General features: G+C 38.6%; 1 protein-coding gene across 4 annotated transcripts in view; it reads left to right on the top strand.

The window, feature by feature from the left end:
- The window catches only part of ASPH (aspartate beta-hydroxylase), a 196583-nt gene that overhangs the window by 72635 nt on the left and 98568 nt on the right, over window positions 1–25380 (top strand). For all 4 annotated transcript variants that reach the window (XM_074318815.2, XM_019752429.3, XM_088799408.1 and 1 more), the window contains 7 exons: window positions 835–891; window positions 1379–1426; window positions 1874–1906; window positions 6667–6705; window positions 7099–7134; window positions 11221–11265; window positions 21711–21752. In XM_074318815.2, coding sequence (XP_074174916.2) covers window positions 835–891; window positions 1379–1426; window positions 1874–1906; window positions 6667–6705; window positions 7099–7134; window positions 11221–11265; window positions 21711–21752 — 300 coding nt within the window. The remainder of the gene's footprint in view (window positions 1–834; window positions 892–1378; window positions 1427–1873; window positions 1907–6666; window positions 6706–7098; window positions 7135–11220; window positions 11266–21710; window positions 21753–25380) is intronic.

Below are 25380 nucleotides of genomic sequence, written 5' to 3' on the forward strand. Positions count from 1 at the left end.
TAATAATTATTTTATATGTTATATATTATAGTGTAATTATATCTTTGTGAATATAGTTTTTGTGCTTTTGAACTCTACTTCAGAATTTTCAGTAGTGGGATTACTAGGGCAAAAGATATGGTAGAATTGCTTGTTTTATAGTCTTAAATTACAATGTCAGTGAAAGGTCACAATTGTATATTGCTATATGTCATGCATCCCCATAAGTTATGGCCACACTGGAGATGGACACATTATCTTTCACTTAAGCCTGTGTTGTTGGCCAGTTTTCCTTCCCGTTTTGGAGTAGATCCATCTTTCTATGCTTGAAGACCACGTGATACCGTTGGCTGGCATTTAGGGCGTATATCGTTGTTTCAATCATACGTATCTGTGAACACGCGAATTGTGTTATGCCGTCTGGGAGTACCCGGGTGTTGAGTCCAAGTGAGGGGCTGAGACACGTGTGTCCTCACTCAGGCTCGTCGGCAGGTGCTTGCTGAGGGTGGGAAGAGGGTCCTGTGCTGCGGTCTCAGGCTCTCTGGTCTCTGTCGCTCTCGTCTCATTTTGTTTTGCTGAATGTAGTTGCATTTGCATAAGCTAAATAAGACTCTAGCTCCACTATTTTGTGGTTTGATTATAAATCCATTGTGGTGGGGACTGTCTTACTCATGTTTGTACTTAGCATTTAGCACAGGCAGTACTGTTTGTTCCACGGGCGAATGTGAGTTTGAGCATCATTAGAATTTGATTTTACATTTCTATCATTACTAGATATTGTGTTTTTCCTATTTTGAATATCAAGTGCATTCCTTACTTGAATTTGTAATTCCCTAATTATTTCCTAATTTATAGTTTCACAGGTCTATAAACAGGATATGGAAGAGATGATGTATGAACAGGAAAATCGAGGTTTGTGATACATGTTTCTGTGTCAGGCAGTGGCCAAGACTGGTCAACCCAGGGTTGTGGGTACACTCTGATTTGACAGAGTACTCTTTCTAATACTCATAATCGTTTCTGGTTTCCCAGATAGTTACAGAAATTTCTGAATGTGTTTTAATATTACATGGAGAAATGAGGAAAGAAGCAGAAGTGTTTCTCAAACCACCGTTGAGATGTTGGTCTTTGTAGATCAGAGGCTGGAAAGAGTAGTTGGAAATTAATGAGGGAGTGGAGTCAGACTCAGTTCAAATCCCAGTACTGCTCCTTCCTGTCTTTTGACTTGGAGAGCAAATTAAGGAAATTTATTGTCTTAAATTTTATTAAATGATAATGATACTCTCTATCTTACATGGTTGTGAAGATTAGAATTAATTTGTAAATAATTTAGAATGCTGGCTAACAATGTGTTTGGTTTCTTCATGTTTAACAAAGGTGTATATTTTTTTCTTTTTAGAGTCCATTGAACCAGTAATAGATGATGAAAAACGCTACCATGATGCAGGTAGGGATGAATATTTGCATGAGATTTTAAATATTACTTAAGGCTTTGCAGTTTCAATGCTATGCTCACATGGTGATTTTTACCTCAAAAGAGACAAAGAAGTGATTTTAACACATAATGGAAGACTTTTAGCTTTGTAACAAAATTCGATTATTAAAAGAATATCGGGCTTTCATATTTCACCTCATCTACCACTGGCTCCATAGCAAAACAGGATATTAATTCCGAACTCTACTTTTGTATATGTAGCTTTATGCCAGTTTGAGAAATTTGTATGAAAGTAATTTACCTGCCCTTTCTTCTAGTTGTTTTTTCACTGACTATGTAGACAATAATGTTTAAAGAAATAGAATTTTGTTTTTGAGATTAAATTGTGTTTTTTAGCTAAGCAATTACACAGAATGATTCATTTAATACTTATTTTGGTTTTCATTCTCTTTTTTGCAGATGACATAACATACCAAGACTATGATCAACAAGGTTTGAAAATGCTTCTTAACCTTCAGCCACCTACTGGTTTTGAAATCTACTCATAATTTGAATGTATAGTGTACAGAATAATGATTTAAGCTACAAAAACCATAACTCAAAACATCCAAATGAATGGTAGTTTTTAAATAATTTACTTGGGGAGATTGTTTACCTATTTTAGTGCTTCTGCCATTGCTTAAATAATTTCATAAACTCATTGCAAGTTGCCTTTGGAAACAGTTAAAATTATTCAAGGAAACTTATCTCAGTACTTTATACTTATAGCTGTTTTTAGACTAAAATATGTGTTGTGTTTGTTAAACTGCTTTGGTCCAAGTTTAACTACTCTAGATGCTTCTACAAATAAATCCCACTCTTAAGTAAGGGTGACTGATCTGCCAGCATGGAGAAAGGTGCAGAAGAATTTCATTCCAGGGTTAAAGGCAGCATAGAGTAAATAGTTCTGGCAAATTTGTGGTCTGATTAGCATTAGATTCAGATGTAGAAAACTAGAGCTCCTTTTGTCGCCCAAGCACTTCTTGTGCTGTTTCATTAAACACCACGAAGTAGATTATATTTCTGCTACGTCCCAGAGGAGAGAAATACAGTTCAGAAAATGTGTAATAACTAATTTGCATAAGTTCATATGACTGACAAATGAGGGAGCCAGTGGTGTATCCTTTTTATTCTAATAACTTCAACAATGACTGTAGAAGGAAAGAAGTCAGTCAGGTATAACTTTTTGTGTGAACCAAGCAAGATGAAGAAATGTATAGTGCTTGAGTCAAATATGAGGGCTTTCTATGTGCGAGCTGCTTTTAGGGCTTGGCAGTCAAATAGGAATATATTACAGAGTCCCTACTTTCAAGAAATTTGTAGTCTCATGATAGTTGGTGAATTTCAACTGAAGAAAACTAGGAGTAGCTGTGTGTAGGCATGATAAGCTAATTTATTAAGCATGTGTGTTTAAGATTTGACACCCTATGGAGATTACCATCACAGTGGCTATTTCTACTGGGATATGAATGACACCATTGGAAGAATTCTGGATTCTATCTTTAGGCACTTATGTTTTTTTATAAGAAATTAAATAATTTGGCCACTATGATTTCATTTAGATTTTCTTTTAAATTTTGAAAAGAAATTTTGAAGAAGAAAATAGGAAACGAAAATGTAGAGGTAGGATTTGAAATGAAATGAAAGCACACTTTTCTAATTTCTGCCAGTCATTGTAGTGTTTTCTTCACTATACTGGAAAGAACATGTTTGGAATGCAATTTTTAGACCAAACTTCAAAATGTAGAGAACCTCAAAATTAAACTTGAAAGAAGTGTAAAATTAGACACTGTGCTAAAAAGATGTTGTATAAATAAATGTAGTCTCATCGGCAGAATATCATAATAAATATAATGTAAAATGTTAACAAACAATAATAAATATGACCTAAAGGGTCATCAAGATTTGGTGAGATACTTTGAATTAGAACTTGAATTGAGATACTTGCTATAGAACATGAACATTTTCAAACAAAATAGATCTAATAGAACATAGGATTATTCACTATGTGCTTAAAAGATACCTTTGGGGAATTCAGGTGAAACAGTAAGTAGGGTAGCGACAAAACCATTTTTACAGTGTTTCCCCGAAAATAAGACCTAACCAGAAAATAAGCCCTAGCATGATTTTTCAGGATGATATCCCTTGAACATAAGCCCCAATGCGTCTTTTGGAACAAAACTTAACATAAGACCCGGTCTTATTTTCAGGGAAACACAATAGTGGAAAACAGAATATATTCTATAATAAACTCCCCAAACTCTAGAAAACATATGGCTTACTAAAGTTGTAGATGGAACCAGCAGCTTTGTACATAAGAAATAGCCTAGAAAGCATCAAGCCTACGCTGGATACACCTGGAAAAGAATAGTACAGTCTTACCATCTAATTGATTTATTTGTTCATACACTATATATATATTAAGTATCTTGTGTCCCAAACGTAGGACCCTGGAACAATTCCAGTGAGGAACACACATGGCCCCTATTCCCGTGGACGTTATATTTTCGCAAGGGGGTAGAAATTACACAAATAATTTCAATTTAGTACTGTTACAATTGTGCTAAGTGCTGGTGAGAATGAGTGTCGTGTGTGACAATATAGTAAAGACTAGTTCCTGCGTGAGGGAAGGTGTCCCTGAAGTTGAGCTGAAGAGGAGAGCAGTTGACGAGGGAAGGGGGAAGGTGCCCGGAACACAGTATGAAGCCTCTGAGGTGGGAAGATGTGTAATAAGTGCTGAGACTAAGAAGAGACACGTGGACTGAGATTGTGAGTTGGTTCCAGTCCAGAGGATGCCTGTAGGTAGGTCAAGGACATCCATCTTCACCCTAGGGCACTGTTCAGGGCACGACAAAGTCAGGTCTGCGTTTTGTCAAGGTCGATCTTTCTAACATGTAGCAAATAGACTGGAGACTTGGGGAGCCAGGTAGGTTACTGCCGTTCTCCACATCTGATCTTGCCCTGACTCACATCTCTGCTAAATGAGGAGTCACGGGAGATGAGTCTCAAGAAAGGGGTGGTCAGCAGTGTCCCATGCCGCTGAGGACACTCAGCTGAGCACTGAAAACATGCATTCGCTCTAGACCTACAGGGCCTCTCAGCGACCTGGGTCAGAATTCTTCAGTGGACAGAAGCGAGACAAAAATGAAAGCAGTTTAAACCAGGGTGGTGGCCCTGAAGGCGAAGGGCAGTAGACAAAAGTTGAGAAATATTAAAAGATAAAATCAACAGGGCTTGATGTGTGGGTGTCGCGGGGGGAGAGCACGGTGTCCAGAGCACGTCACTGCTCTGCCTTACGCACTTGATGGAACGCAGATGCTGTTTTACTCAGACAGGCCAGACTGGCAAACAGGAACTGAGCCAGATGGTCCGGTCCGTACGTGTTGACAGTTCAGGTTGAGATAGCTAATCAGCTGATCGGTTATGTTTGGATGTCAGAAGAGAAGTCTAACTCATGGTTGGGAGTTTGAGAATCATGAGTATATACGTGTAATTGAAGCCAAAGTCTGAGCGCCTGGAGAGGATAAAGTGAGAAGAGAGGAGGTTCCATGGTTGGACTTTGATGAAAGCCGACATTTAATGACTGAAGAAAAGGATGAAATGAGGAAGAAGATTGAGAAGGAGAAACGAAGGAATAAGAGGACGGTGTGGTCACACTGGTGTCCAAGGGCAATAGTGTTTGACAAGAAAGTTGCTGCTAAGAGATGTAATATGTAGGGGTGGGAAGTGTCCACTAGATTAAATGTGGTGCTCTTCTCTTCAGAAACAGAAACAGACTCATAGGCACAGAGGGGAGGAGGTGTGGGGGGATGGGAGAAAAGGGTGAAGGGGAGCAAGAGATACAAACGTCAGGTATAAAATAAATAAGTCGAGGGGCTGTAATGTACAGCACAGGGAATATAGTCAGTATCATGGTGACAGATGGTTATTAGATTTATGGTGGTGATTGCTTTGTAAGGTATATAAATGTTGAATCACTACGTTGTACTCCGGAAAGTCGTATAATATTGTATGTCACCTATACTTTAATAAAAAGTAAAAAAAAAAAAAAAAATGAGGTTCTCATTGGTGGTCTTAAAAGAGCCTTTTTAGGGATGTGATTGTGGACGGAAGACAGATTGAGTAAGTTGAGGAGAGGCAGGGAGAAGATGAGACAGCAAATGTAAGAGACTCTTCGAAGAAATTACACTGAAATGGAGGAAAGAGAGGGCCAGGGGAAGTGGGCTCAAGAAAGGGCTTTTATTTTTAAGTCAGTAGAGACTTGAGCATGTTTAAATACTGAGACATGGTCAGGGTGGCAGACAGAGTGAGCAAACACTTACTGCTCCTTTGTTTTACAAATGCCACTAAAAGGACAGAGCACAATATATTAAAAATTGTCCCTTGCTGCCAGCACTGAGAAAAATGTGTCTGAAAGATAACAGGTGCTCAGCATTTTGTCTGTATTAAATGAACAAAAAGAATAAACTTATGACCGTGCTAAGAAAATAAGAAAGTTTGCTGTCAGGGTAGGAGAAGCTTTGAGGCATTTTGGAAAATGGAAAAAGCAGGCATCAGGTAGGTTTAGAAAGCGGTGACCCAACCGGGCATGAGAAAAGACTGCAGAGACAAGAGCCGTCTGCAGAGCAGAGCAGAGAAGCAGTAAGCCCCGGGCAAGTCAGTAGGAGGAGAAATGGGTGGTGGGCCATGGCTGGGTCGTGAATTACAGGCCTGCCAGCTGAACCCTCATTCTCAGAGGCTGGTGCCAAGAGTGTTTGCCCCCAGGTGACGATCTGAGATGTTTTCCCTAAACAAACTTGTGGAAAACTTGGACCTAGAGTGGGGAGCGGGATTCAAGTACCTCAGAACCTCTGCCACAGACACGAAGAAAATGAAAAACGGAAATTCAGTGCCACCTGGGAATAAACAGACTATTGATCCTGAAAACAAATGGTTGGGGAAGAACCTTAATTTTCCCCATTTTACAGGAAGGAAGCACATGTAATTGCCCATCTCCTGTGCCTAACAAGTGGCTGACTTGAAATCTGGCCTGCTTTACTCACTGCACACCAAACTCTTCCCCACCCTGCCCTGTAGCGTCCCAGTGCCCATGACAGCCTCAGAGTTCAAAGATAAACTAGACATAGTTTCTGCTCTTGAAGCACACAGCCAGTGTTGTGTCATAATGAGAGTTATGCACTGCTAAAGGATTCTTTTTTCTGTGTATTTTACAGTCTATGAACCACCGGAAAATGAAGGGGTAGAAATTTCAGGTAAGCTTTTTCTCTAAGCAGATATTTCCCCCTGCAAGACCCCTTGTATTTGTTAAAACTCATATAACTTGTGGAATAAAGATAGATGTATTAATAGTAAGAAATATACGACATTTTCAAGTCACCAAGGAAATAATTGAATATTGTCAGTATATTTGTTCCCTACTTATGGTGCAAGTTTTATGTCAACAGGGATAATATCAGCCTGTTTGATGTATTCTTGGAATACAATTTGGCAATTAAAAGTTGATCTGCATGTATAAATACTTGTGAGTCTCTGTAAGAAACCCCAGTCTACAAAGAGCCAAATTTAGGTATCTGAATGGCTATAAATTAATTCAGGGATCTAAAGGAGTTGAGCTAATGTAAGATGTGTGTGTTTTCTTTTTTTAGATAATGCTGTGGAAGATTCACACAGAATTTTAGAAGGTAAGTTGATTTCATAGAGATGGTTTTATTTTCCATATTAAAAATATGTTTACGCATTCCACAAGTATTTACTGAGCACTTTCAAATCTTTCTACAGTGCTCAGTGGGTAGGAGGATGTGAGTAAGACAGACAGAATTCCTCTTTCCATTGGGATTGGCATTCTAGTGTCCAGATGATACAATAATTAAAGGTTATACAAAGTGCAGTAACAGATAAAAACAGGATAGCATAACAGAAAATAACTGGTTAGAGTGAGGTGGGCTACTTTAAATTTCGTGAGAAAGGGTTAACCACTGGCAGAGATGGGTTAAAATTTGGGTCCATTATGTTATTTAGCTGGGAAATATATATATATATATATATATATATATATATATATATATATATATATATATTTTTTTTTTTTTTTTTTTTTTTTTTTTTAAATAAAGGGACAGTTTCTGAAAAATTAATATAATTGCATCTATTACACAGTGGTGCTTCAACACAACTTAGATTTATATACTTTTTGGCAGTTTGCGTAGTTCTGTCGCATATGTTATTTCAGCTGCTCCTCGCAGTAGACACTGAAGAGGAGGTGGGGAATATGTCACCCCTTCTTTTACAAGTGGACTGATGCTGGAGGGAGGTGAAGTGGCCAGAGGTGGCCAAGCGGGGATTCATCCAGGCGTGGGGTCTGCAGTTGGCTCTGAGGTCCATGCACTTGAGCAGCAGCAGGTTGCCACAAGGAGCATGTAGCGGAGGATTTTGCTCACAGAATTACTCTTAGGGTTCATTTCTGAGCTGCTAATTCACAATTTTCAGACTAAATATTACTGCTTTTGAGCTTGGTTAGGCAGACGCGATAGTAGTAGGCTCCTGAAATGGGAGCAGACAGGGAGTCGTGTGGGCAATGGGAGGTGCTAGACGTGCCCGCCTTGTCCACTTAGTGGCCAGGAGAGAGTCCTGCACAGGCGCCGTGGGACCACTGCACAAGCACATTCATCTATGTGTAGCGGGCTGGGTTGAGTTCAGATTTTCTCCCACCTCCCATTACTTAGTTCTCTGTGAAGAATATAGATAGTCTGTGAGAATCAGAAAATGGAAACCCAAAATTCCTAAGGAGAACTTCATCCAACTCACACCACAAATGGTGTTTTTATAAAAGAACTAACCTCACAATATGCAGCTTGGCCCTGCCTTTCTTGTATTGGAAATACAGTTTTCTCCTAAGACTCAAGCATTTTGATAAGCCAACCAGTAGAGGCTGTCAGGGGAGTTCCTTCTGGTGGACAGTGGGCCTCTGCACTGTACCATTAGCCCAACCCGCAGTTTCTATGCTCCTGTGGCAGCACCCAAGTGGACAGGGAGATGGAGCTCATCCTCTTTACCTGCCTACCAACCTTCTTTTTTCCAGTCTTCCCTTTTCTTGGCTGTTGCATCAGTATATAGTGGGATTCCCAGATGAAATGTGGGCGTCATCACTTCATTCTCTGCCCCCTCCATCTCTATGGCTAATCCCAAGTGCTGTTAAAGAGGCGACCTAAGCATTTCTCAAGTCCATTCTTTTCTCTGTAGCTCCATTGGTCTAGTTCAGCCCCTCATCCTGTTCCTGGACAATGGCCAGAGCCTTCTAGCGAGTCTTACTGACTCATATGCTTCCCCGGCAGATCCATCTTCCACCGTTAGGACGCTCTCTTCAAAAGTACAGATTAGCTGTATCCGTTCTGTGCTTACACCCTTCTGTCCTTCCGCATCAGTACCGTAGCCTTACTTTCTGTTGCAGGAAACAGAAAACCGAATTTGAATTGGCTTAAGCAATAAAGACACAGGAGGATAGGTCAGCTGGGCCTTGGGGGATCTAGTAAGAAACTTGGATTATATTCTAAGTATAGCGAGAATCTATGGGAATAATTTAAGTAAAATAGGGCATAATCTGATTTACGTTTTGCAGAATTACTTCCACATCTAGTTAGAGAATGGATTGGATGGAGCAAGAATGGAAGCAGAGACCACCCTATTAGGAACGTATCGGGTACTAAGCCAGGGAGGTGCTCATGGTGGCCTGGAGTAAGATCATGGCAGTGGAAATGGAGGGGAAAGTTTGAACTTGAAATATACTTTAGAATTACAACTGATGGAACTTTCTGATGTTTGTGAAGTAAGGAAGAATAAGGCGGGCTTTGGTTTCGTGTGAATAAGTGTTGTATGCTGGTGCTGTTTACTGAGAAGAAAACTAGGTTGTAGAAGGAACAGGTTTACAGCAGAAAAGGCTCCATATTAAATAGTTTAAATTTGGGTTTATGTGAGATTCCCAGGCAGAGGTGTCAAGTGGGGAGTTGGAAATGCCAACCTGAACCAGGTGGGCGAGATCTGAGATGGATATGAGTGCTTGGGAGCCATCCTCCTGAGATGGTATTAACTTCATGGAAACGGGTGAGGTCATTTTGGAGGCTGACCTGTAAGAGCTCCCGACACTGTGAGGTTTGGTGGAGCAGGAGGAAAACCAGTAGAGAGCGTGCAAGAGCCAAAGTGAAGAGGGAATGTGCACCGTGCTGCTGCCATTGCCTTTCGGGACTAAGAACTAATCACTTGCGTTGGCAGTGTGGAGGTTGTTGGTGATCTTAGCAAAGGCTATTTGAGTAAATTGATGGGAGCGAAAGCCACACTAAAGTGGGTTTAAAAAATCCTGGAGTAAGAAAAAGTCGGCTGTATCAATAGACAACTCTTTTCAGGTTGTGCTGATATAATTAATTAGCTAATTGCTTTTATAAAATCCTCTTGTTACATCATTACCAAAATAAATTTCAGATAAGTTTGTTAAATGTACATTTTTCAGGATAAGCTCAGATGAAAATTTAATTTATCTTGTAATAAGGCTTTCCTGGTATAACATCAGTGATGAAAATAACAATGGAAGTGATACTTTGTGATGTATACAGTTTTTTCAAATGTATCTAAAATGACAAAAGTAAAAAAAAAATTCTGAGAAAAAATATTGGTGAAGTTGGTAAAGTGTTAATATGTCTCTAAATTATGAAGAACAAAATAAATGGGCAAACCATTAACAAACCAGTCACAACATGGAAAGCTAGTAAACACTAAAGGTATTGCCACTAAAAGAAGAAAATGTACCAGAATGTTAATAGTTAATCAGGAGGAATATGTGTGGGTTTTTTTGTTTGTTTCCTTTTTACTTTTGTGTAAACTATTTATAAATCTTCAATTTTGAGTGTGTGTCATTCTTAATAATTACATAGAAACAAATTAATGCCAGAAAAAATGATAAAAATAGCTGCATAAATATTTTGAGTTTTAGAAAACACTATTAAAAATACCTTCTTTTGACCAAAACCTGTTCCAAATTTTAAGAAGCAAAAGGAAAGCTGATATAATTTTATCTCTAGATTAAGGTAATATCACATGGATTGTTTGATATGAAGATATTAATATGTGATATAATTTTATAGAGTGAATTAGATCAATATATTATTATAAACCAGTGGGTGGTGAGATCTACAGTCTCCTTTGTTGTAAGTGGTTGAAACAACCAGGGAAAAAAGGCAAAATGTTAAAAATTTATATGCACATTTTTGGCTAGTCTCAGAATATGTTATCGTGAGTATTGTTTTTCATAAAACTTTGATGAGGATAGTAATTTATTTTTAAGATTCTATTTCAATTTAACTTATTTGTGTTTCATTCACATTAAAATTAGGGTTATGAGTCAAAAATTTTTTCATGAAGAAACAGGGTGTTTTAAATGTCTTTCTTCAGCTTTCCTAACAAGTCTGATAATAAAACTGTGGTTAAAACCTAAGTTTTTTAGTTCATATCTCCTCTGCCAAGCAGTGAGTTTTGAGGTTAGTCAGTTAGATAGATAACGTGGTAAAGCCTATTGTAATTAACACTGGAAAAATATACATTTTGAGAAGTTATAGCTAACTCTTTGTTGTGATTGTGTAAAAACCTAATGTTTTTCTAATGATTGCAATTGAATCCCAAAGAAGTCTAAAAATAATCAACGTAACTTAAATACCAGGAACCTGTATTTTAAACATTGGTCAGCAATATGTAATGGATTGTAATTTTATTATTTACTGTAGAAGTACGTGTGCCCCCAACAGAAGAACAGCAGGAAATACCACCAGGTATGGCATTTTGTTAGATGTATTGCTATTTTCTTTTTTTATTTCGTTTAAAATATGCTGTTGATATTCACACTAGCTGTATGAAATCAATCTATGAAGAATAAAAGTCCTGAGAAAGAAGGATTAATTATACCTAAATTGAAAAAGAAAATTTTCATTTTGATCAGGTGAGCCAAAGTAATGGAAAAAGTACACATCAGATTCAATCTAGTACATATTTGTTGAGCGGGCATTTGAGGAGTATTAGTGATCAAAGTGCCGTATGATTTTTGCCGTTATAGATGGGAGTGGAAATTAGAGTTTTATTTTCTTCCCCACCCCCCCTCCCCCCATTTTTTTTGACTGACAGGCTATGTGATGGATGACATGGAATGAGAATTGCCTTAAGATGGAAGTTCCATAGCACATACATTTCTGACATTAGTCCTCTTTTTCCCCGTTTCCCATCTGCCTTGAGAGCATCAGCAGTGGCCCTTGCAGTCCAGGCTGCCTGAGACTTGTTAGGACTCCCTACCTAGGCTTTCCTTTCAGCCCACTGTGTTAACCCCTTTCTCCACTTTTCCCTGCCTCCCCCAACATGTTCCTCTTGTCATCAGTGAATTTAAAGAACGGAAAAAGCATTTTAACCACGGCCTGTGCTTTCCGATGCATTTTAGAGATGACATTAACTATACCTGCAATCAGGTAGGAGGATGGAAACCTCCTGTTTTCATAGTGGGAAAAAGTACTTTATTAAGAGAAGATTTTCCAAGACATCTTTTCCAAGTGTATTTCTTCTTGTGTCTGTGTTTTATTCCTATTTTTTTATTTTTGTGTCATTTATTGTTCAATTTTTACTCATAATTTTTGTATTATGCTGAATGTGTTTTGCAGCAATGCTGTGCATTAATTATTGATTTTGATAGGAATAATTGTGCCTGCCAAAATTTATTGGATACTGTATTTCCAGGACAAAAACTTCTTATGATTAAAGACTATTTTTATTTATACCTCAGCTCGCGTTTGCTTATTTAACAGTTGGAATGTTTTAGGTTTTGATAGTTGTCATACCATGTACATTTATAAAAATATATACAAATACTTAAGAGAACCGAACTGTTGTTATTATAATATAAATGAGAAAAGGAATCCATGGAAAAATCCGTCTTTTACATGACGGCTATTGGGCGTATATGTACCGTATTTTGCCGTGTATAATGCACACCTTTTTGTCCAGATTTGTGAGGGAAAAATAAGGATACACATTATACATGGGTAGTACTAATTCCATATCTATATAAATGTTTTTCATTATTTTATTTATGCTTATGAGTTAAAAGTGTAACTCTAGAAATCAATAATGATATCTATGCAAATTAATACCCTGGAATATGATGATTAGTTTTGTTGAACTTACAACAAACTTGCAACGATGAAGAATTCTTGGCTTTCTGTGATGCATAAATATAAATTTGTAACTGGTACATAAAATTTCTTATACCTTCTTGTGTTTTGTAATTGTTACATAAAATTTCTTGTACCATAATATGTTAAAAAAATAAATGCTAAAATTTCTTTATAATACAAAAAACAAGTACCTAAATGTAAACAAATAAAAATTTGAATTAAAATAATTAAAACAAAAGGTTTTTTTCCCTGAAAGTTTGGGCCAAAATCATGGGTGTGCATTATACATGGGAGTGCATTATACATGGCAAAATACGGTATATGTGTATATATTTATATTTGGCGTTCAGGAAGGATGCACAGAGCAAGTAAAGTGCTATTTCTGTCCTACTTCTATAGTTTCCTCTGTATTGTTGAGTGACATGTCACAGAATGCCTTGTTCTAGCTTGAGAGGAGGCACAGCAGGTTACTGAATTTTGCATTTTGATTATTGTCCATTCCTTTAAAGAAAATTGTTTTACAAGTATTCCTAAAAATAGTGAGTTCTACAACATTGACTTTTTTCAGTTACAGTTCATGTTTTCTAATATTGGCTTAACTTTAGTGAAGATATGAAAGGTAATATTATTTTCGGACCAAAAATTCTATGTTTTATAAACTAAGCCCAAGAATTTCCTTGGAACATATCTCTAAAATACCAAGTAGTTAGAGTGCTGGAATAAGGTGCTTTTTTAGATGAGCTCTTTAACAACCGAAGCATATAAAAGTGAAAATTTGATTACTATGAAGACTTCCGGGCACATAATTAAGTTCCTAGTAAATGGTGACTGTCGCTATTGTTTAGTAATGAATTAGCTTTATCTGTGGGGTGGATCAGAGAAGCTAAATTCTGAAAAACCTGCTCAAGAAGTTGTAACCTGTAATTTGGTGTCATAAAATTCTGCTTGACCCACTGCACAGTTAGAGTTTGACCTTGCCAAAAGACAGTGTAAGAGCAAGAGTTAGCAATCGTTATTTTTAATGATTGCACTCAGTCTTACTTTATATTATAATTTTATTATTCAATTTTATACTAATAGTCATAAATCTGTATTCACAATCTCTTTGTACAGTAGGCTGCTTTTGTAATGGATGTGATTGCAGAAACTGTGGGTGCACTAATTGTAGGGCCTGTCTCCTTACTGCCTTTCAATCTTTAAAATTCTTTTATTCAATGGAAAACTCAAATTGAGGACCTCTGCAAAGTGCTGAATATTAGTTCACCTTTTCCTGGCCCTCAGAATTTAATTGATGATGACTTTGCCTTCCCTGATTATTCTAAGACTAGGTTATACAGTCTTAATATTGCTTATTAAAGTCAATAAAAATATATATTTATTGGTGTGATAATTCCATGGGGCAGGAACTATCTATTTACCATCGTACCCAGCCACGTATTTGGGGATGGTGGATGCTAACATTATCTAGATGCTCTTCTAAGCACATTGCATGAATTAATTCATTTAACATTTTCAGTAGCCCAAGAGATAGGCATGCTGTTATCCCCATTTTACAGATGAGAAAATTGATGCATTAGCACAGCAGAGTAACCTGCCTGAGATCACAGAGCTGACAAGTGCCAGAACTGAGATAGGTACTTATTTTCTAGCTCCAGAGTTCACACTCTCAGCTGCTGAGCTCTAGAGGATTTTAAATCAATGAAGGCCTAGGAACTGATTAAGTTTTGAGAGCTGGTTTGGTCTGATAAAACTGAAGATGTATTCTTTGGCATTTATCTCTTAATATACATTAGTGTATCAGTTAGGACTAAGGAATGTTGAAGATGAGTTGATTCATTACAAAAAAGTAAGTTGTCCAATAGTTTAAATTTTGCCATCTTTTGTTGATATTTGTGAATTTGTAAGTGCTTTGATGGTATACTCTTGGCAAGGATGTAAAAGGTCGGTCCTAAGAATTGGTCGTTCTGATATTAGAAGTCAAGCATTTTGAATACTAGATTTTTTAAATTGATTTTGGAGTCCCTGTTTCTTTGGTGGATTTTTTCCCTTTCTCCTAAAACTCTTATTTTCACTTGAAATCATACAGCATATGTCTAGCAATATGACAGCATAAATATATGTGACACAAATTGAATGATTTATGAAGGAATCACTTAGGAAATTCATCAGAGTAAAATTTCCTGCCAAATAACACTTTAAGATCATTTGACTAACTGGTTCCATCAAGAATTTTTCTGTCATACCATGCCACACACAAAAAAATTGTTTTTATATTTTGTGATTATAATCATGTTATCCAAAATGGAGATAACACTTGTCACTCATCCCACTGTTGATGTTCTAGCAAAGGTGATAGCTGCCCTCCGTTGCATCTGTCCAGAATGTTCGCTCATGCTCCCCTGTCCCCGGCCTTTTCTAACACTATGCAATAAGGCCCATAGCCAGTTTTAGGATGGCGGCACTAGGGGTCTTAGTGTATATAATAGGTGCCTAATATGCATATTATTGTTATTGATTTGATCATTTATTCAAGAAATACATATTGAGCACCTACTATGGTGCAGGCTCTGCAGTGGGGCAGTGAAGATAAATGATTCACAGTACAGTCCCTGCCTTGTGGAGGTTCACAGGCCTGTGGGCCAAGCGGAGTAAACAGCCAGTACGATGTCCTAGCTTCTCAGTGGTGTGCAGGGCGGCACACAGAAGGAGGGATAACTAACCCAGCTTCTGGGGGCCGGGGGGTGAGGTAAGGCCTCCCACATGTCGTGCTAGAGCCGAGTGTGGAGGTATTGGTAGAAGTGACAGGAGCTGGCAGGCGGGGAGCAGAGGAGGAAGTGCTCACAGAACAAAGACCAAGGCAGCGTGCCACGTACAGGTGTGAGAAGACAAGATGGGAAAGTAGGAGGTGTCACTCTTGATCTGTCCCATATACGATGTTTAAAATTTTGAATCTGGGCCTAAAAGTGATAGGAAGCCACTGAAATATTCCACTCAGAGGAGTCACATGGTGAAACCCACTTTTGAGAAAAGCAGTCCTGCAAGGAGGTGGCGACTAGCAAGGGGACATGGATTTATCGAAGCCAGAAATGGCGGAAGCCTGAACCGTGGTAGCAGGAATGGACGGGGGATCGAGTCCATGGAGATTGGAGATGGGCATAAGTTTGGGGAGAGGGGGCTGTGAAGGGGTGCAGTCGAGGGTGTTTCCTGTGTTTCTGACTTGGATGAGTGAGCGATGGAACCTTATTGGGGATGTAGAAGGCAGGTAGAAAGAGAGGGAGGGAGGTGACCGATGTTGGGTTTGCAGCTTGGGAACCACTCCTGAGTGGGGTCGTCCTCAGATATGTAGGAGCATGTATATGAGTCGTGCAGAATTGCACCTGAGCTTCAGTTCGTTTGCCTCTTTATCAGTACTCATCGTTACACTTGGAACAAGGCACCATGGTCTGAAGATGTTTCTGATTACACAGGTTACAGAAATGCCTATTCCTCTCACAGGCAAGTAATGGATAAATTCTAGGGGAACCTAAAGTCAAAGTCATTTTTTGAAGCTTTTTCTATTGATGTGTAATTTACACAAGAGAAGTGTGTACATGTTGAGCGCACAGTTTGGTGAACTTGTACATGTGTAAACATTCTTGTATCCACTACTCAGGAAGCTTCCAGCACCCCAGATAGCTCTCTCTCTTCTCCCTCTCAGGAATACCCCCGCCACAGGTAACTACTGTTCTGACCTGTGTCACCATAGATGGGTTTGTCTACTTTTGAATTTAATTAAATAGAACCATTAGTAAATTCACACACAGATACATATATACTTTTCTGTGTCTAGTTTCTGTTGTTCGACATCCTGTCTTTGAGTTTGATCTACTCTGTTACGTAAAATAATTTGGACTTATTCATTGCTATTTACTATAAATATACTACATTTCAAAAATCCATTCTACATTGATGGCTATAGTGACTGTTTCCATTTTTTGGTATTTTGAAGAAAGCTGCTATAAATAGTGTTGTACATGTCTTTTGGTGGGCATAAACACTCATTTCATTGGATGTATAAAAATATACATAGAATTCCGGGTTACACACAGACGTACACATGCACATATGTAGATAGACAAATGAATTGATGGATGGATAGATGGATAGATGAAGGAAGGGAGGAAGGAAGGGAGGATAGAGGAAGGAAGGAAGGAAGGAAGGAAGGAAGGAAGGAAGGAAGGAAGGAAAGAAGGAAGGAAGGAAGGAAGGAAGGAAGGAAGGAAGGAAGGAAGGAAGGAAGGAAGGAAGGAAGGAAGGAAGGAAATCCAGCTTTAGAATATATAAAATTGGAAACCCATCTTTAGTATATAAAAAATTGGCTGGGCCTGTATGTGTACCAATTCATTTTCTCTAATTGTGACATAGATCCAATGCTATGAGAGTAAAATAAATCCAATACTAATGTTTGGAATGAGAAAGTATTTGCAAAAATTGGGGCAGAATTGAATTTTACTTCTATTAAAATCCTGTCTTTTTTTTTTTTTTTTTTTTTTACTGACCATTTATATTGTCAATTACATTAAAATTGGCATAAAATTATTAAAGTAATATATTTTAATTGCAACTTACAGTATGCAGTTGCTCCTTGAAAGTCCTTCCTAAATTTGTTTTTCAAATATCATACTAGATTTTTTTTCTCTACTATGTTTCTTTTTAATACAGTGAAAATATTGATGGGAGAAAGAAATTAATGCTTGGATTTCTCAAAAGATCAAAATTCTTAAATTCAGTTGTAATTCTCAGATACTCTAAAGAACCTCAAATTTTCATCAACAGCTTCGCAAGTTAGCCCGGGAATTTCTGTAGGTAGTTAGGTAGTTAATCATTCTGTTATCAAGTTGCCCTTCAGAGCAACAACACAGAAGCCAAAACATAATTTACTTCCGTTGGTGGGTTTTTGAAGTCAAATGAAAATGAAGCAATTTCACAGTCTCTGTGTGGTTGGTCCTTTAATTTAGATTTCCCCTTATTTTTGCAGATACTTAAAGCTTCAGAAAGACTGCCCCCACTACCACAAGAGGACCAGTCTAACCATACGCTCCAAAAGATGGCTGTGATAGATCTTGTGAAGTCATTACTGAGCAGACCAAGATCTTTGGGAATGAACACTAAAGATGTTTTGAATGAATCATAGTCCACTGGCATTTTAGTGTTTCGTTTTTTTTGTTTTTTGTTTTTTTGTTTTTTAGAAACAAAAATTACATGTAATGTTACATTCCTGCATGTCCTTTCTTGATAGCATTAGTGAATCCATTGCATTTCTTTTGTGTGTGACACAGCTGTTCATCCTCCTTGCATTGATGTGTGTTTCCCTGACAACATTTAATACTTATATTGATGATGTAGCCGCAATTGTCTTGGCAGGGTTTTAATATATATTAGTAGGAATTAACACTAACTCTTGGACTGACTTGTGCAAACTGCGTTAAACGGGATTTAAAGCCGTTAGGAGTACTTTGCTTTAGCACTCTTAACACTAATAGAGGTCATCGTTAGCTGTGAAGATTTGAGTTGTATATATCTGCACTGATAACCTTTTAAAAATGTTTCCATTAGCTTCGAGTAGTCAGGGTAAAACTCAAACTTTGAGGTTCCTGTAGCTTTTAGCTCGTTAAATAGAAAAAAAAATAATATTTCAGTGAACGTTTTAAATTATCATGGTTAATTTATTTTTCAGAAAGAGAGGGAAAAACTAAAATTCCTTGTTAGGGCCTAGAGAAAAGGAATGGCCTGCTATATCATGCAAAAATGCTTTTCGGCACCTCAGATTAATCATGTAATAGCTGTCGTCCATTCAGTATTTGTTTAAATTTTAGAAAATCTATATAAATTACTGGTGCATACCTTACAGATTGTTCTGCGTTTAGCTGATTAAGTAATGTCGTCACCACTACGGAGACAGCGCGGCGCTCTTACTAATAAAGTCGGTATCGCGTTGAGCTGGGCTGATTTAGGATGTGAAAAGCTCTCACGGAGCCAAATGCCTGCTGCTAGTTCACAGCGTATGAGCCTTGTCCTTTCTACACTGAAGAGTTTCTTCTGTTCTTAATGTGGTTATTTGTGGCTCAGAAATAGTGGCCATGGTGAAAATACTCACTTGTTACCAAAGGAGGTAGCTACAGCATCCTTTTGGAAGGACCATGAACTATATGAAAAAGCCGTAAGAAGTAGTTTCATTTATGTGTCAGGAGTAGCTCTTGATTATGTTAACATTGTTTTCAGATAAAGTGATGTTTTTCTTGCTCTTAGGGTTAAAATCAAAGAGAGTTTATATTTTTGTCATTATAGATCATAGTTATAATGTAGTAAGTTATGCAGGCCGACCCAATGTGTAGTGACATCCCTAATAATAAGTAAGAAAAGCAATAATTTTCTAAAGCTGTGATATGGGTAATAGAGAGTTGCTTCTCAGATTCTAATAAAGCTCTTAATTCACATTGTGAATTATACAACACTACTTTTTATAAAGCCATATTTTTTTAGGGGCACTTAGGAGTGACATGGAACAGAGAAATGAGTAAAATAGATTCTACTGGATTTTAGTATATAATCATCTCTAGAACTCTAGAAATACAGGATTCATTATGCTGTGGTTAACTTCAAATACTTTTTAACTCCAAATACCTGAATTTATGAGCCTTGCCTTTACAAATACATGCCATGCTGAGCAACATCAGTGGATTTTCTAAAAATAATGTAAATGTCTTCTGTTTAATGTTATCTGAGTGCAATAAAACGCAGAAGAATTCTTCTCTATATTGTCGTTATTCTGAAGTATATTATTTTTTTATTTTGTTACATAATAAAATCAGTTCGTTTTACACTTACTGGTGTTTTAGAATATTATAGCATTTTTGATGACTAAAATCACAAAGGACTACCTTCAACCCCTTTCCCAACCTATTTCTCGTAGGTAATATTTATTTTGTTTAACATTTACAATTATTCTACATCTGCAGGGGCAGGATTACAATGAAATAGCCCCTGCATCCATCCTTTGTAGGTTTTTGTTCAGTCCTAGGAGTTTGAGTAATTCCCTGGTGAGGCCACCCTATCTCCCCTGTGCCCTTCTGTGAAGATATTAACATTAGCCTGGGGAATTGAGCTTCTGAGCTTCTAGAAAGTATTGTTTTCTCCTACATCCCCAGAAGAAACAATTAAAATAAGACTTGAAACTAAGGGTAAACAGACTCACTTTCACTGCTAAATGCTTCATGTGTGTTAGGGAGTTGAGTTTTCCCAAGAGATGGGGGTTATCCCTGCTTGCAGACAAGAAAACTGAGGGTCTGAGATGCTGAACCCCCTGCCTGCCCAAGGCCATTCATGGTATTCTCGAGTGAACGCGTGGGTACCAGATAACAGATCACTGGGGAATGTGAAGGCGTTGCTGATACCACCAGAAAGAGCTCGCTGAGATTTTTGATGCTTTTCTTCAATCCTGTATCTCTGATGCCTATTAGGTGATGCACTGCCTAACTTTATGACAAGGAGGGTATAGTTAATAAGATCAATAAGTTTGTTTTGTTTTGTTTTGTTTTTATGCTGGATACCTCCTGCAGCACTGGCCAGAAAGTGTATGGCAGTCAAATTTCTAAAACTCACTCTTTGCACAAGTCTGGTCTTTTGCAATTCTCTGGTTTTTGTTTCTCTTTCAAGGAAGGTAAAAAATGGCACCGTGGGAAGATCATATGCTTTGAAATGATGTAAACCACTGACCTTGAGAACTTTATGTGCTCTACTCTCTCAGTCTCAGCTTCCTCCTTTGCACAGAGTAGAAGATAAGACCTTACCTCAGGGTGTCAGGGACAAGAGGCATATGTAATACACTTAGCACTAAGCCTGGCACACTAGCTTTCGACGCTAGTTCCCTTCCTATCACCTACGGTTTCATAGGAGAAAAATTCTTGACCCACAAATATTTCTCTCTTGCATCACAAGCCTGCCTCAGATTTGCTTTTGTGCCCCCCCCCCCGAAAAATGAAATGTTTTATATGAATGAAGGTAGGAAATAGGACCAAAAAATTGGGTGATCCGTGATTGTATCCCCACCCCCACCCTGGTCTGTACCCACACCTTCTCATGTCTACTATGGGGAAAGGACAGAGTCTGATTTTTGTCAGTCTCCCAAACTGCCCCATTCCCACTCCAACACATATGTGTTCACACATGTTCCTAGAAATACCCAAAGACTACATAGGTACCTCCTGGAACTAATCAACTGGTCTACCTTGAAAATTTACTAGACGCTAATCTGTACTAAACCGTAGGCCAGTGTGAGGTTATAGATGCAGAAGTTTGCTTAGAAACACACGGTCAGGTTATGTGCTGTTGTCTTTCATGTGGGTTGGATGTTCTTTGGCAGGTCCAGGTTCTCGGTGGGTTTCACTGTGCTTAGTAACCCCATCTGTGGGAGAGACACTAACTGTGATTCACCTAGTGAAAGGTTGACAGAGGTAGGCTTTCAGGCCCCTCTCAACTCCTCAGCAGGTGAACTACGGCACACCTGGGCTCAGGGCAGGCACCCCAGGGGCTCACCTGTGTATGTGTGAAGTCCTTAGAGGAACAAGACTAGTGTCCCCAGAGTATAACATGCATTCCTTTAAAGCTCACGATGCCTGTTATAAAGCAGCCTTATGTTTTTAGGAGACAATAAAAAATATTGAGCAAGCCTTGATATGGGCTTCTCCCTACCCCAGTTTGCCTTCGTACTCACAGAGGTGCTTAGAGGAGGTGAACATGACGCACACCAGCTCTCATATAGATGCGGAACGCATAGCCTGGCACCTGAGGCCTAGGTACTGCTCGGTGACTTTTAAAAGTAATTCAAATGAGTCTAATCTTAACATTTTGTGACAAATGTCATGTGTAAAGAATTCAGGACTTCGGAATATTGAATTGTTTGCCCAGAAATATTTTTCTTAACTTACATTGATTTGAATTCATTTAAATATAGTCCTATATTTTGAGATACTGAATGGTGACTTTCACAGTACTTACTTTGTCGTATCTTTACTTTTCAGAAACAAATCGGAAAACAGATGACCCAGAACAAAAAGAAAAAGGTGAGATTATCAAATAACCAGCCTTTTAAATATACGTCTGAAAAACTCATCATACCATCCATAACCAAAATGATGATTTTTATTTTATATCACTAGTTAAAGCTAATGGGTCTATTATTTCAATGACTTTGTCAACAAACATTTATTAATATTCTATATAAACATTTAGAGCTAAGTCTCTGGAGAGAGATTGCCTGGCTTCTAATCCTTATTTTGCCGTTCGCTCTGTGTCCTTAAGAATGACTGAACCTCTGTGCCTCAGTTTCCTCTTCTGTCACATAGGAATAGTATTGCCAACTTCAGAAACCATAAGAGTATTGTTTCCACAATAGTAATTAAGTGAAAATACAGGAAAGTGCTTAAAGTAGCGTCGAGTACAGGCAAAGTTCTCGGGAAATGTTAAATGGTATTTATTGTCACCTATGTTGGCAACTGTGTTACTGTGTTTCCCCGAAAAAAAGGCCTAGCCGGACAGTGAGCTCTAACACGTCTTTCGGAGCAAAAATTAATATAAGACCCGGTCTTATTTTACTATAATATTTTAATGTAAGACCGGGTATAATATAATATAATATAATATAATATAATATAATATAATATAATAATATAACCAGGTATTATGTTAATTTTTGCTCCAAAAGACGCATTAGAGCTGATAGTCCGGCTAAGTCTTATTTTTGGGGAAACAGGGTAGGTACAGAGATCCAAAGATTCCTAGAATGCATTGTCTTTTCTGAAGGAACTCCAAATTGTTGGAAAGAAAGCTATGCAAACAAAGTTATCTCCATATAGAAAGGACCATTTCTGCCTCCCAAGAGTTTATTACAAAGGCATTCTAATAAATTTAATAATCCAGTACAACTTTAACTCTCATAAACGTTCCTAAACTTCGATTGAGGATATATTTCTTTTTAATTAAACTTTATTGGGGTGACAATTGTTAGTCAAGTTACATAGATTTTGGATATACAATTCTGTATTACATCATCTATGTATATCACATTGTGTGTTCACCGGAGGAGTTATTTTTAAAGTTAAAAAATGATATGAAGGAGCAGAGTAATGGTTACACTTTCAGGATCAACTGAATGAGAAAATCTTACGCGATTAAACAGTATTACAATTTCAGGAATGCCTGTCATCTCTAGTGGTGCAAAGTGTCTGCATTGAAAAGACACAGGACGCGTAATATCCAGGAGCTAACCTACTCAGTATGTAAATAATACCTGGCGAGGGTATGGAGTTGCTGGACCCAGCCTGTAATTCTGTAGCCCTTACGCTAGGAACTAGGAATCTAGCTCATGCATTTTTTTTTTTTTCTGACTGGGTGTTTTTAATTTTTTATCAAAGTTATATGGAGGAAGAGTTTTAAAAGTTATGACTTAAAGAAAAGCAGTAGTCTTCTACCTTACTACTCTCTACCCATTAATTCCATTCCCAACTTTCTTTCAGTGGTTTACTCTAGTACTTACCTACCCATGACTAAATGTATGATTAATTCTGCCTTTCCTCAATATCGGAAATTCTCGGTTGCCTCTTGTGTACAGATGACTGGGGTTTATCTCAGTCCTCAAGCTCTCCCTGCTGCCTGACCTCCCCAGTCATCCAGTGTATTCTTGACGTACTCTAGCAGGTAATGATAAGCATTGAGGAGAAAACAAACAGCAGGGAGGAGAGTAGCAGCAGCTTTTGCGAGAACTAACCACTTCTACTCCAGATCACTTCCTCCACTTGGCCCACCCGATAGCACATTCTCTTGGCTTGTCCCCTCCTCTGTACTCTTTGCTTTTTCTCTCAATCTTTGGATGGAAGCCCCATGTCTCCCTGACTGTCAATCATCTGAGTGCACCAGGGCTCAGTCTTCAGACACTCCTTAATGATCTTGTCTAATCTCATGGCTTTAAATAGCTCAGTAAGTCAAAGATCCCCACATTCCCCTGCAGCTTGGGTCTCTTCCCTGAACTCTAGGCTGGTATATCCAGCTGTCTGCCCGATGTCTACCTGATTATCATCAAATCCTGTCACCTTCCCCAGGATATATCTGGAATCCAACTACTTCCTGCCACCTTCACCCACTCCCCTCAGGTTCCAGCCACCACCATCTTTTGCATGGATTATTCCAGTTGCCTCCTCCCTGCTTCCACCTTTGTCTCTATAATCTTCCTCAAGACAGTAGTAGCCACACTGACGCTTGAAACCTAAGTTGTATCATGTTGCTGAGATGCCTCCAACATCTGCCTGTCTTCCTCAGAGTAAAAACAAAGTCCTCTGCAGTGGTTTACACAATCTGTCCTCTCTGCTTCCTCTTCCACTGGTTTCCTTCCCAGACTCGTGAACTGGCACTCCTTCCTTTGCCGACTCGACTCCAGCTACACCCGCTTCCCTGCCAAGCATGCACGGACTTGGGGCCTTTGCACAGGCCGTTCCCCGCCAGGCTGAACATTCTCCCCCAGATCCCAGCTGGCTTGCGGCTGTTTGCTTCTTTCCCGCCTGTTGCCCCCTCAGTGTGCCTCCCTACCCATTTTATTTCAGTTGGCAACCCTCTTACGCTCCATTCCATTTCTTTGCTGTGTTTTCTCCATGGTAATTACCACCGTGCAATTGTATTTGATAGTTTAAATCTTTAGTGTTTATTTTCTGAACTTCTCACTGGAATCAAGTTTTATCTATTTGCTCACTGCTGCATTGCGTGTGCCTGACCTATAGGAGGAAGTCAGTAAATGTTTGTTGAATGAATTTCTATTATTTTTTTAATGACTAGAATAGACATTAGAGGCTCTATAAGACCCAAAGTAGTAAGAATCAGAGCCACACAGCATTCCTAGGGCAAAAATATATGGGAGACCCGAAACTTGAATGGAGAGCGAAAACTATGGGAAATCTATGGGAGACCAAACACTTTGGTCACGCTGGGGTAAGAAGACACAGCTGTTGTCATCCCTAAAGACACCAGAGCGATTGTGTGGTTTCCTCTGTGATTGATGTGGACTCAGTGGACCCATGAACTCATCATCTTCACGCTCTTTGGAGCACAGAACTAACAAGGAGAAGAAAACCTGTATTTAAAAACTCTGTAACCTTCGGTTTCTTGGTCCAGAAATGAGGATAGTGATTCTCATGTGTCACAGGGTATATATACTTCATTGCAGAAGGATGAAAAGAAAATAATATCTGTAAATAATAAATGCAATCTGCTACTATTATCAATATCTAAACTTACTCTCCAAATATCCAAATATTTGCATGCCTGCTACTAGCCAGGCACTTTTCTAGGCAAGTGGATAAAGGTGAGAGTAAGACAGACAGGGTTCCTGCTTTCACAGCAGTCACATCTCACCAGGGAGTCCTGCAGCACACAAAAACTAAGCTAGTGATAGGCTCTGAAGGAAACAGCAGGCGAGTTGGGGGAAGAGGGGATCAGTGAATAAGGGACGGAGGTCTCCTAGGAGGTTAGTGATTCCATCAGTGCGGCTCTGTGAACCCTCAGCCAAGAGCGCTCTGAGCACAGTCTGTGCAGATGTCCTGAGGTTGGAATGAAGGCCCTGAGAAGCTGACACACCTGGAATAAACTAAAAGCATGTGTGATGCAATCAGAGAAAGTCAGGGACCAGAGTATGGCAGCGAGTCT

Source organism: Rhinolophus sinicus, chromosome 7 (assembly GCF_057876585.1).
Source record: "Rhinolophus sinicus isolate RSI-liver-muscle chromosome 7, RSI-T2T, whole genome shotgun sequence".
NCBI classification, from domain to species: domain Eukaryota; kingdom Metazoa; phylum Chordata; class Mammalia; order Chiroptera; family Rhinolophidae; genus Rhinolophus; species Rhinolophus sinicus.